The sequence below is a fragment of the Coregonus clupeaformis genome, chromosome 30, assembly GCF_020615455.1.
Source record: "Coregonus clupeaformis isolate EN_2021a chromosome 30, ASM2061545v1, whole genome shotgun sequence".
In the NCBI taxonomy this organism is placed as follows: Eukaryota; Metazoa; Chordata; class Actinopteri; order Salmoniformes; family Salmonidae; genus Coregonus; species Coregonus clupeaformis.
The window spans coordinates 34,820,095-34,834,155 of record NC_059221.1 but is presented as its reverse complement, the minus strand read 5'-3'; the positions used below and the strand labels follow the sequence as shown (position 1 = coordinate 34,834,155).

The 14,061-nt window shown below is 43.5% G+C and overlaps 1 protein-coding gene across 3 annotated transcripts in view; it reads right to left on the bottom strand.

Annotated features, from left to right (window-relative positions):
• The window catches only part of LOC121545357 (solute carrier family 12 member 5-like), a 144,100-nt gene extending 139,596 nt beyond the window's left edge, over positions 1 to 4,504 (bottom strand). For all 3 annotated transcript variants that reach the window (XM_045209553.1, XM_045209551.1, XM_045209552.1), the window contains exon 1: positions 3,910 to 4,504. In XM_045209553.1, the coding sequence (XP_045065488.1) occupies positions 3,910 to 3,964 (55 nt within the window). In that variant the 5' untranslated portion in view covers positions 3,965 to 4,504. The remainder of the gene's footprint in view (positions 1 to 3,909) is intronic.
• Between the last annotated feature and the right edge of the window lie 9,557 nt (positions 4,505 to 14,061).

Below are 14,061 nucleotides of genomic sequence, written 5' to 3'. Positions count from 1 at the left end.
TTGTTTCGAATCTTTCTTCCACTTTGACATTAAAGAGTATTTTGTGTAGATCTTTGACAAAAAAATGACAATTAAATCAATGATTGAATCCAACTTTGTAACACAACAAAACGTGGAATAAGTCAAGGGGTGTGCATACTTTCTAAAAGGCACTGTATATATGCTGGCTAATAACGGTTTGATTTGACCAGTGTGTGTGCGGGTGCATGTGAATGTGTTCTCAGCAGCTCCAGAAGACTGCAGCATGGTCCATGCTCACTGAATTTCAAGTTAATAAACATATAGCACATCTTCCCTGTTAATCCAATTTCAAGCTTAATCCTGTAAAACTCAGTCAGGCAGTCGATCCCAAACATTACAGACCAAATCAACCCTTCATTGACAAAGACATAAGTTGGACAGGGATTACGGTAACACTTTCTATGAACCACTTTTATTATACAATTTGAATGAATTTATAAGGCCCTCTATCACACTTTGGAATATAACACTTGCTATATGCCTTCATAACAGGTCACAAGGCTTTTAACAGCCTTCAGGCTATGCATTCATAATATATCACACAGCCTTATGCATTATAAAACATGCTCTAAAACACGCATAATAGCTAATGGTTCCTTATAGGAGCCTCTAGAAATGCATAAATGGTTAAAATGGTTATATAATGTAGACGGCTCATAGAAACTGTTACTAGACTTCATATTCCGATTGAAGAACAGCTATCTTTCTCATGCATGTTTCTGCAGCAGTTTTAATTACCAAATGTTTTATTCCCTGTGCAGCACACATCAGGGCTCTCCGTGCAGCACTGGGTCATAATTTAACTCCAGACAATAACCAATGACAAGCCAAAAACCAGCCAGGACCACTGCACCACGAGGGCCCAATGAAACCCAGGGGAATTCAGAATGAGTTTAAAATGTGCACACGGTCCTACACACACAAAAACACACATGGACGGAGGCATGCACACCAGAGGAGTCTGGTAGGAGAAGCTATAGGAGGATGGGGTTATTATCAGAGGAGGCTGGTGGGATTAGCTTTAGGAGGACAGCCTCATTGTAATGGCTGGAATGGAATAAATTGAACGGAGTAAAACATGAGGTTTCCATATGTTTGATGTGTTTGATACCGTTCCATTTATCCCATTCCAGCCATTACAATGAGGCCGTCCTCCTAAAGCTAATCCCACCAGCCTCCTCTGATGCACACACACAGATGCACACACTCTAGGAGAGAAAGCTTAGCAGGAATTGCAGTATTCCTTGATGACCAGAGATCCTAGAATCCCACACAACTGTCCACATGATAAGAGAGCAAGAGATAGCTATCTGCACAGCAGGGGCAAAGTCACTGGGGAGCCAGGCCCACCCAATCAGATTGAGCAACAATTTGTACTTGTCAGTGTTCTAAACGGGGCATTATTGGTATTTTTATCTAAACATGCAAACACCATCAGATAGAATTCATAGTAAGCAGTGCACTGGGTTATTCAGATTTGATGCAATAAACTTGTAGAAAAAAGGATTCCAAAAGGGTTCTTCGGCTGTCCCCATAGGAGAACCCTTTTTGGTTCCAGGTAGAACCCTTTTGGGTTCCATGTAGAACCCTCTGTGGAAAGGTACCAAAATGATTCTTCAAAGGGTTCTCCTATGTTGACAGCAGAAGAACCCTTCTAGGTTCTAGATAGCACCTTTTTTTCTAAGAGTGTATAACAGAACAGATGAACTGGAATGACATTCACTCTCATGGAATGGGTTGCCAAAAAGAACTAACTGCAAGCCACACCCCCAATAAGTCAGAAAAGTAAGAGATTAGCTATAAAACTGCAAATGTTTTTCTTTGCCCCATGGCAAAATGTGTAAAATTGTAGGAAGTTAGCTGTGACTAATTTCTGGCTACGCCACTGCTGCACAGTCTATTTTCAGCACCATGGACAGAGTCTAATCCCAGCAATGTGTGCACATCACTGTATTACCAAATGCAGTACACAGGAACATCAGGGCATTCTTCCAGAGAACAACAGTATTTTAACAGCCCAATTTTAGCACGACGGACAGCGACTGTGCCAATTCCAAGATCAATGCTTGCACCATGGAGTTTAGACTGCAGTGGATGGGAAAGCGTTGCTTCACATTTATACACGTATGAAGTTCAAAAGCAGAATTGAAATGTGCAGAAATAACAGCAGTTTAATGCATTTTGGGAAATCCCTGTGATTCATAATTAATTTGTCTTATCAGTGCATAATTAATCCTGTCTTATGGCAGTGGTGATTTGGAGAGAGATCTCCCATATAGAGCACAAACACACACACACACACTTATAGATGAAGGATCTTAATTTGAGCCAGTTTGCTACAGCAGGACAATAATCCTGCAGCAACAGGACATTTGATTTATTATGTGGATTATAAATAATGCCCATTTTTGTAGGGGTTGATACATTTTCTGTAAGAGAAAATCAAGTCTGAAATGTCAAAGTGGAAATTACAAATTTCAGAAGCCTTTTTAAACCTCAAATACACTACAAGTTTTAAATTGCCTGTGTTGCAGGAAAGTTATCCTGCTACAGGGTAATCAAATGAAGATCCTATATCTGTACACGCATGCACGCACATACACATGCACACACAGAGGGAGCACTCAAAAGCCTGTCATGGGAAGTCGTTTTATTGCATTGCTCACATATGCATACTGTCGACCCCCATCAAAGAAAGGGAATTTCAATATGATTTAATATGACTGAAGTGTAATCTCAATGTGAATGCACACACACACACATGCACACCTACAAGCATGCATGCGCGCGCACACACTCAAGCACGTGCACACACACACACACCACACTAACAAGGGCTATCAGGCTATCATAATTCCCGCCATTGTGAATGGCTCATCTTTCCCCCATGGGAAGATAATCCTTGATGGGGCGAAACATCAGAATAAATGAGTTCTGTAGATCCCTGGAGTTGAATCCAAGCACCTGAAGAGAGGATTGTTTCCCCAGACACTCTCCAGGTGCTCTCTAAGCCTTATCACAGACCAGAGAAGATGCCTATGATGGATCTATACATCTACAAGCAGGGGCTGAAAACACTGCAAGCCACATCTGAAGGAAAGAAGCGTCTCTGCAGAAACACAGTATTGTTACTGCACCACTCTGCCGCAAAGACCCAGGGGTCCAGGGACATCCGTCCTCCCACTGTATTTACTCAACTTTATAGTCAAGAAAAAATAGGAAATGGTCTGAACGCTTGGCAAACAGATGGGGGTTGACATATGCATCCCCAGGCGGTCCCCTTGCCCAAACATGACTCTGCCTGGGAGCCAAGTGACAGTGCCATGAAGCAGACTGGTCCTCTGGCTGTCGCACTACAGGACTACAGGTTTATCTGCTGCTCCTCTCCTCTCCTCTTCTTCCCACTGAAACACCATTATTATTCCTGCCACAGCATCACAGCAGCCTTGCAGTAACAGCTACAGCTGAGGATTGTATTAGCCAGTGGAGGAAGAGGAGTGCAGAGATACAGATGCATTCCTCTGTCCATTCCTCTGTCCATCTCTCTCTCTCTCTCTCTCTCTCTCTCTCTCTCTCTCTCTCTCTCTCTCTCTCTTTCTCTCTCTCTCTCTCTATCTGTGTGTCATGAAGTGAGAGACAGACAAACACACCATATCCCTGGAAAGACACTCTCTCGTACATACTGTAACTTGCAAAAACATGCACTGTACTCACATGCACACGCATACACCCCCTTCCCCCGAAAAAGTGTCCCTGTACACACATTTAAACTCCCCCTCATGAACACACTTATTAACCTCCCTCCCTCCCCTCCCACCACAAACACACATTCACCCCCACACTCCCCTGCACACCCCTCACAGCTCCGTGACATATTTCATCACTCACCCTGGCTGTTGGGTCCCCCCTCTCCCTCCTCGGTGTCTGTCATGTTGTTTAGCATCCTCTCTTCCTCAGGCTGCTGTCTGTGGAGAGAGAGAGATACTGCTCTAGCACACCGCTCCTCGCTGGCTGATAACCAGAGCTCTGTGGGCTGGAGCCACAGCAGGGAAAGCAGCACGAACGACAAGAAGCACTGTTTTATTTCTGCAGCTCACTGCCTCCCTCTCTCTCCCTATTTCTGCAGTTCACTGCCTCCCTCTCTCTCCCTATTTCCTTCCCTCTCACGCTCAGCAAAAGAGCAGTGCAGAGAGGAGAGAGTCTTTGCCTCTGCAGGTTTTCTTCTCTTCTCCACTTCTTCTCCCTGGCTTGTTGCGTGATTCTCTCTTTCTCTCTTCAGGAGGAGGATAAGGAGAGTGAGTGCTGATGATGGAGTGCCTGTGAGCAAGGTCTCGCACACACTCACTCACACACACGCTCGTTCGCTCGCTCGCTCTGCGCACTGCACAGCTACGATCGGCCCCCAGTCAGCCTAAGCCTGATGACTAAATTCATCATGCATTCAGAAGGCATTATCTCTCTCTCTCCCTTTCTCTATCTCACTCCCTTGCTTGCACTCATCACGAGAGAGGGAAGGATAGAGAGAGAGCGAGCGAGAGAGAGAGAGAGAGAGAGCGAGGGAGCGAGAGAGTGAGAGAGAGAGCGAGAGAGAGAGAGCGAGAGAGAGAGAGAGAGTGAAAGGGAGGGAGAGAGAGAGAGAGAGAGAGAGAGAGAGAGAGAGAGAGAGAGAGAGAGAGAGAGAGAGAGAGCGAGAGAGCGAGAGGGAGGGAGGATGGACATCAAATTTAAGGCTGCCTTCTGTGATTGAGCATCTCTTTTGATGTTCTTTTTAGATGCAAGACAAGGTTCAATTTCATTATTGCTTATGTATTCCTATTCTTCTTTTTTTTTTACTCCTCCCGTTTATATTACTCCTGTATGGTTACTGCCAGTTATCTGAATTCTGGCTGCAGGGTTTGTATAGCATTCTCTGAACCTAATTATTTCAAACTAAAAGCTTTCACTGTCACCATGCACTGGTTGCACTAGTCTGACAGCTACTACACTATGTCAAGGTCAAGTTGAAAGACTGCCTTGGTTCACCACCAGGTTCAGTCAAGCGTTCATTACTTTTCCTTTGGGGTTATTTTCGGACAAAGTCATTAAAAAATACAAAATGAATCATTATGTATATGAATAAGGGGCAAAGAAGCACTCACAGCGTAGGGGAGAGAGGGATAAATTGAGCAATTAGTTGAGCCACCCAATGTTTGTAGGAAACCATTCACAAAATGAATCATATTACCAAATATTCAGGAAGAGGTCCATTTCAGGGAGTCTGTGAAGGAAGAAACCACATGGAAAAAGTTGTAAGCAAGATAGATCCAAAAAACTGATTTTCACAAAGTCAAATTAATGTATTATGTTACAGGTTTCATGATGCTTGTATCTAAACCAAAGTAGATTGTTTTAATACCCCATCAGTTAGGGTTTCTATAAACTACAATAGGAGGTCCTAAACCTAGCATGAAAGTAAAATAGTGCCTTGCTCTAGGACAGATCAATAGATTTTTCACCTAGTCGGCTCAAGGATTCGAATTAGCACCTTTCGGTTACTGGCCCAACACTCTAACTGCTAGGCTTCCTGCCGCCCTGTAGTGCATCCTTGTAGCTGTGTGGGCTAATATAGTCCAAATGTTTGACTTGGAGTATAAATTGAGCCAATGGCCATGGGGTATGTTGAGCCAATGGCCACCATACCCCATACAAATGATGATTACATTTTGTAAGGTTTTATGCATACTATGCTTAGTGGTTAAGAGCGTTATGCCAGTAACCGAAAGGTCACTGGTTCTAATCCCAGAGCCGACTAGGTGAAAAATCTGTCGATGTGCCCTTGAGCAAGGCACTTAACCCCAAATTGCTCCTGTAAGTCGCTCTGGATAAAGAGCGTCTGCTAAATGACTAAGAAAAAATAAGAAAATTTTAGCAATGTGTCAGGCATATGGATAGTGCATTTTTATTGTTACAGAGCAGACATCATCATACCCTGTGTATACAAACGTAAAACAAGCAGGGGTCTAGCCCCCCTTGAGGTTCTTGAGAGAGCAGCCAAGGAAGTGAGAGAAGGGAAGAAGTCTATTCAAACAGAAGCAAGGGATGAAAAATAGACTGAATGACACTGAAGAAGTACATTGGCAAAAAAGAAAATGAACATGTACCTGTGCGAAAGAAAGGCTATGACAGAGTAGCAGAGGCACACAAGGTCTTATCTGATGACATGGAGTCTGAGTTTGCAAAACATATCAAAATCTCTCAGACCAGTTTCATGGGCTTAGTAGCCTTAAATGCAGAGAACTTGCCTACGAATTGGCACATCGAAACAACAACGCTGTCCCAGACAACTGGTCAAGAAATGGAAAAGTAAGTGATATTGAACAGAGAGATCTACTGTGCCTTCAGAAAGTATTCACACCCCTTGACTTTTTCCACATTTTGTTAAATAATAATAAAAATTAAAATTGATTTAATAGAGATTTTGTGTCACTAGCCTACACACAATACCCCATTATGTGAACGTGGAATTTTTTCAAATTAATTAAAAATGAAAAGCTGAAATGTCTTGAGTGAATAAATATTCAACCCCTTTGTTATGGCAAGGTGTAAAGATTTGCTTAACAAGTCACATAGTAAGTTGCATGGAATAGTGTTTAACCTGATTTTTGAATGGCTACCTCATCTCTGTACCCCACACATACAATTATCTGCAAGGTCCCTCAGTCGAGCAGTGAATTTCAAACACAGATTCAACCACAAAGACCAGGGAGGTTTTCCAATGCATCGCAAAGAAGGACACCTATTGGTAGATGGGTAAAAATGTAAAAAGCAGACATTGAATAGCCCTTTGATCATGATTAAGTTATTAATTACACTTTGGATGGTGTATCAATACACCCGTTCACTACAAAGATACAGGCGTCCTTCCTAACCCAGATGCCGGAGAGGAAGGAATCCGCTCAGGGATTTCCCCATGAGGCCAATGGTGACTTGAAAACAGTTACAGAGTTTAATGGCTGTGATAAGAGAAAACATAGGATGGATCAACAACAATGTAGTTACTCCACAATACTAACCTAATTGACAGAGTGAAAAGAAGGAAGCCTGTACTGTTTGCAATAAGGCACTAAAGTAAAACTGCAAAAAATGTGGCAAAGACATTTACTTTATGTCCTGAATACAAAGCGTTACGTTTGGGGAAAATCCAACACAACACATCACTGAGTACCACTCTTCATATTTTCAAGCATGATGGTGGCTGCATCATGTTATGGGTATGCTTGTCATCGGCAAGAACTAGGGAGATTTTTAGGATAAAAAGAAACGGAATAGAGCTAAGCGCAGGCAAAATCCTAGAGAAAAACCTGGTTCAGTTTGCTTTCCAACAGACAGTGGGAGACAAATTAACCTTTCAGCATGACAATAACCCAAAACACAAGGCCAAATATACACTGGAGTTGCTTACCAAGACAACATTGAATGTGACCTAGTCACAGTTTTGACTTAAATCTGCTTGAAAATCTATGGCAAGACTTGAAAATGGCTGTCTAGCGATGATCAACAACCAACTTGACAGAGCTTGGAGAATTGTAAAAATAATAACGTGCAAATATTACACAATCCAGGTGTGCAAAGTTCTTAGAGAAAAATAAGTAAGTAGCGGTTCTACATAAAAAATGTATGTCAATGGCCTTTCACTAGCTAGAGCTTTTACTAGAACACAATGTCCTCCAGGGGTCACTTTAAGACCTTCATGCTTTAACCATGACAGAATAGACATGAGAGAGAAAGAGAGTGCCTTCTAAAAATAAATGACAGAGATGGGGTGAATGTGAAAACAGTGCTCCTGAAAGACAGGGAAAGGACCTCAGAAAAAAGCATGAGTGCCAGTGGAAATGTTACCCACCGGAAGAGTAAAGACACTCAACACAAAGGGGGAGAGAAGACGAGAGAGGGGAGAGAGACTGGGAGAGAGGAGAGGAGAGGTGAGATGGGAGGGGGATAGAATGGGAGAGAGGGGAGAGAGGAGGAGTATAGAGGAGAGAAGAGGAGAGAATGGAGAGAGGGATGGGGGAGAGAAGGGGAGAGATGGGAGGAAGGGACAGAGTTTGGGAGAGAGGAGAGAGGGGGAGAATAGTGGAGAGTGGGAAAGAGTGGGAGAGTAAGGGAGAGAGGGGAGAAAGAGGGTTGAGAGCAGGAGACTAGTAAAGACCACGGCTGTGTTCATGGATTATAGATTCTTAGATGGGTGCGAATAGAGGCTACCTTGGGTGTGCACAGTGCAGCAGTGGAGTGGAGAAAGCACTAATCCATAGCACTCACTGTGACTCTGCCTGTCTATGTGACCTGGCACCAGAGAGAGAGAGAAAACTACACAACTAGCACTTCAGGGATGAAAAGGGCTTTTTAAAACCATTAGTACTTATATGTTTGTCATTGTAGCCAGAGTGCCCTGTGCAACCACCTCTGATAGGATTATTATATTTCTTGGCAGCCATTCAGGAGTACGTTATCCTCACAGTAAGCAACTATTGTACATTCCTGTCAACTCAAAACCACATCTTCACAGCTGATTATTCTAGTGGTCAGGTGATGCTACATTACAATTCATTGGCAGGTAGGCCTACGTCTTTTTTGGAGCTTGTTGAAAAATACACCAACATGGATTATTTTCTACATTGACCTACAGTACTATAAAAAACAAAAAACAAAAAAAAACATCAATTTGTGCAAATGTATAAACTGTACAAATAACAGTTATATTGCGGTAAGCTGAATACAAAGGAGATTGTATTGGCTTTTGAGTTCCACAAAGCCTCCAGTCAGAGAAACACTATTAGGTGAAATATTGGACAATGGCACAGCAGTGAGGAGAATGCAATTACTACTTTCTGTGTTAGATAGCCAACCTCACAGGACCTCAGAGTTATCAGGAGATAGGAGGGTGGTGGTTGGGGGGAGATGGAGTAGGCTGCTTTGCTGGTTAGTGGATGGGGCAGAGTTGGTGGGGATCGGGAAGATAGAGGCTAGGGGGAAGGTGTAGAGTTGGGTTTTGGATATGATAGGGTATAGGGTGCAGAGTAGCCTACACACCAGGTAAGGGAGAGCAAAAGATAAAGTAGGGCATTGGCAAGAGGGCTGAAGTAAGGTAATGGATAGTGAATTAGGGGGGATAGTTTGGTTCCTGATATAAAGCCACTAGGAATTCAACATCACAGCCCAGAGGTTCTGTATTACCTTATTCCACAGAAAAAACACTTGGAGCTACAATAACTTCTCACTAACCAAGTACAATTTAAGCGTTTCTTATTTTAAAACCACAAAACCTTTAAACTCCCTGGCATTTTAGCAGCAAAATATTTATTCAGCACACTATACACGGTACACTGGGATGTCTGAGGGAGCACTGCAATCTGGGTCATACAGACGGTGTATTGTATGGTTGTGCTGTGCTGTGCTGGACTGCTGAGCTAGAGAAGACTCACTGGCAGACTAATTAAAAGCATCACTAATGAGGAACTTCCTGACCATTAAGCTTCAAACATGAAATACTCCAGATGCTTCCGTCTCATTTGATCCGATGTGGAAGGGTGAGCCACTGCTTTGGCCCCTCTGCAAAATCTCTTGCTTGTTTATATTATGTAGCAGGTATGTTGTCAGGGAGATGGATCTGATATCAAAACCATTTCAATAAGGAGACTTTCTTCTTGGTGCCGATGGGGGAAGGATGATACGGCATTTGACTCGTCCTCAGAGATGCTGGTGGAAGATGAATGACGAACGGTCATGGTGGGTTTCTACTCGGCAACAGTAGTGGAAAATAATGTTTCCTCCTAAAAGCATTTGAGAGTTTAATGTTGTCTATTATTAGGAGCTGTGATTGAGAGCAAACCTTCCTGTGTGTTCTCCCATAGGGAAAGGGCAGGAGAGATTGAGTCAGGGAAGGATAGATTGAGTCGGGGAAGGATAGATTGAGTCAGGGAAGGAGAGATTGAGTCAGGGAAGGCACTTCTCTCTCTTCTCTCTCTCCTAACTCAGGATTTAGCCTGCTTTACTGGAGACATGCTGAATCATAGCCAGCAGGACAGAACCTGATATGGCTAAATTGCTCTTGTAAAACTGTGCATATGCAGATTATTTAAACACCCCGAGGGATATTATTCAGTACAATTGATCATGGCTTTATTTCCTCCTCCTTATTCATCCTTTCTACACTTGTATAGAGACCAGGACCACCAATTCGGTGATACACTGTCTCATCCACAGCCTTGGAAACTACAACCCTTTCCTGCAGTCAAATGACCAAATCGCCCTCTAACGGCCTCATTGGTGGAATGTTATTAATATTTTTTATAATTTCATAATTAATCAACTTTATTTAAAAACAAACTGCCGAGAATCTGCAGTAAACGGTTAAACACACATATTAAGACAAAAATCTAGTGTGCTTTATCAGAATGCCTCAGATTTGATTAACATTTTACTGCAGTGGGCTAAATCAGGGTCACACAGAGTGTTTCTTACTAGTCTTAAACAAATCTACTTTGAAACAAAAGTATAGACCTCACACACATGGTTAGTGGCTTAAAAAAAGAAGACACCTGTACCCTGTCAGCTATAGAGTTGAAATGTATTAGATGTTGAGTTTGCATCCCAATATTACACTTTATATACATAACAGAAGACTGAAATATAACAAAACCGTGTTTATTAATAATTAAATTATAAAAAATATTAATAACAATCCACATATGAGGCCACTAGGTCATTTGACTGCACAAATTGCATTCCTTAGAGACAACCACGCTGTATTAGTAACAGAGAATGTTAGATTGCAATGACCTATTCAGTGAACCAGGCATGAAGCCAAGATGGCAAGAAGACATATGAGTGATGTGTTTAAAAACATTGCAATGTAATTACATTTGAAAGGGTATTCTTTAATCCTGGTCTTGGGGACTCAAAGGGTGTGCTGGTTTTTGTTCCATCCCAACACTAACACATAGGATTCAACTAATCAGGAGAGTGAGCGAATGCAGTGATTGAGAAGGAGACTGCAGCAGTCTGACAGTCATGGCTGTGTGGGTGTGTCCTAGCTCACCGTCTCTCAGCGAGAGTGGGTTGCTGGCTGTGGTGGGATTGGCAGAGAGCCTGAGAGCCATCTTCATCTGGGCCAAGCGGCTTTAATTCTTAACCCGTGGCCACCTCCCTGCCTGCCTGCCTACCACAAATGCAACACACACAAACACACATGCATGGACAAGTATACACAAGTATACACACACACGTGCGCAGACATAGATTCATTCGCAGGTATACACACGTGCACACACACACACACATGCGCACACAAACACACAGTCACAGCAGTCCCTCAGATTAAGGCCATAGAGCCCTGGGCTAGGCTGATTCATGTTTACATTTTCCTGCTCAGGCACAGGCTACATACAAGCTATGTCCCACTGCTTTTAAATAGTGTTTTATTTTGTATCTCCTTTCCTAACATACCACTGATCTGATGGTGATTTCCTAGTCAGGACACATGGTCAGGGAATCGCCTGGCCATAGCTATGAATCATAATTGAAGCCAAAAGTTTTCCCTTGATTCCGTGACCGGTGCCCATATCCACAAAGCATCTCAGAGTAGCAGTGCTGATCTAGGATCAGTTTTGCCTTCTGAAACACCATCCAGAAGAGATGGGAGCTGATCCTAGATCAGCACTGCTACTCTGAGATGCTTTATGAATACAGGCCCAGACCAGGGAAACTCCATGTCTTACCCATAAGGGTTGCTCCAGGCTAGCTGCTCATGATTCTGCTGACTTGCAGATGGCATGTCTTTCCTGCCTTGGGCCCAGTCAGACCTTGATGGGGCTTGTTAAGAGCCCTGTAAATATTACATCTCTCCAAACTGCTACACAAACAACTTGATGCTCCCGGTGCATATTTTGTTTTAGTCATTTAGCAGACACTCTTATCCAGAGCGACTTACAGTTTAGTAAATACATATATTTTTATTTATTTTCATTTTCAACCCACGCGTTGCAAACGCCATGCTCTATCAACTGAGCTAGATCCATGCCGGCCATTCCCTCCCCTACCCTGGACGATGCTGAGCCAATTGTGCACCGCCCATGAGTCTCCCGGTCACGGCCGGCTGCGAAAGAGCCTGGATTCGAACCAAGATCTCTAGTGGCACAGCTAGCACTGCAATGCAGTGCCTTAGACCACTGCGCCACTCAGGAGTGCAGTGCATGTCATGTTAGATGTTGTTAGCCATATTTCTTAGACTTGTCCTATATCATCATGTTTCTGTTCAATAATGCATGTTAAGGGTATATAATGTAAGTTCCAATATCATGCATTTTTCCCTGTGTGATATATGGATATACCACGAATGAGTATAGCGTGTCAGTAGCTATACTGTTGCTCCTCAAGGTTTTTCCCTATTCTACCAACAGAGAAAATGTAATGCTACTGTAGCAGCGCAGTGCTGAAGTTGATCCAGTGCAGTGTGCTAAATTCATTTAAGCCTGTGGGGTCAACTCTGTCATTATTGGCTATGCAGTCCAAAGGGTTTTGAGATTTACGACTGATATGGGATTCTGAGAGTAGTGTGAAAAAGTTGTGAGAGATTGAGCTGTCCTGAATCTATGCCCAGTGCTGTTCAAGGACATCCAAAGGCAGGAGTGATGGTCTCTGAGCTCTGGGGCTGGCGCTGCCCTGACCTCCAAACTATCTGTATGCCAGCTCTAGTTCTCTCATAAAACTACTGAGCGAGACACACACAAACACACTGGTTCACATCTCACACACACACACTTGTTCAGGGACACACACACACACGCACGCACGCACGCACGCACGCACTACACACACACACACACACACACACACACACACACACACACACACACACACACACACACACACACACACACACACACACACTGTGATGTGCCAAATTTACAGGGTAGATTGAGTCAGATTATCTAGGCTGGATGAAGTGCATTCAAAAGTATGTGGACACCTGCTCGTCGAACATCTCATTCCAAAATCATGGGCATTAATATGGAGTTGGGCGATTGATGTTGGGCGATTAGGCCTGGCTCGCAGTCGGCATTCCAATTGATCCCAAAGGTGTTCGATGGGGTTGAGGTCAGGGCTCTGTGCAGGCCAGTCAAGTTTTTCCACACCGATCTCATCAAACCATTTCTGTATGAACCTCGCATTGTCATGCTGAAACAGGAAAGGGACTTTCCTAAACTGTTCCCACAAAGTTGGAAGCACAGAATTGCCTAGAATGTCATTGTATGCTGTAGTGTTAAGATTTCCCTTCACTGGAACTAAGGGGCCTAGTCCGAACCATGAAAAACAGCCCCAGACCATTATTCCTCCTCCACCAAACTTTACAGTTAGCACTATGCATTGGGGCAGGTAGCGTTCTCCTGGCATCCGCCAAACCAGATTAATCCTTTGGACTGCCGTCGTGATTAATCACTCCAGAGAACGCGTTTCCACTGCTCCAGAGTCCAATGGCGGCAAGCTTTACACCACTCCAGCCGACGCTTGACATTGCGTATGGTGATCTTAGGCTTGTGTTCTGCTGCTCGGCCATGGAGACCCATTTCATTAAGCTCTTGTGCTGACGTTGCTTCCAGAGGCAGTTTGGAACTCGGTAGTGAGTGTTGCAACTGAGGACAGACGATTTTTTGTGGCCTACCACTTTGCGGCTGAGCCGCTGTTGCTTCTAGACGTTTCCACTTCACAATAACAGCACTTACAGTTGACTGGGGCAGCTCTAGCAGGGCAGAAATTTGATGAACTGACTTGTTGGAAAAGTGGCATCCTATGACACTGCCACGTTGAAAGTCACTGAGCTCTTCAGTACGGGTCATTCTACTGCCAATGTTTGTCTATGGAGATTGCATGGCTGTGTGCTCGATTTTATACACCTGTCAGCAACGGGTGTGGCTGAAATAGCCGAATCCACTCATTTGAAGGGTTGTCCACATACTTTTGTAGCGTACACTACAAGTCAAAAGTTTGGACACACCTACTCAT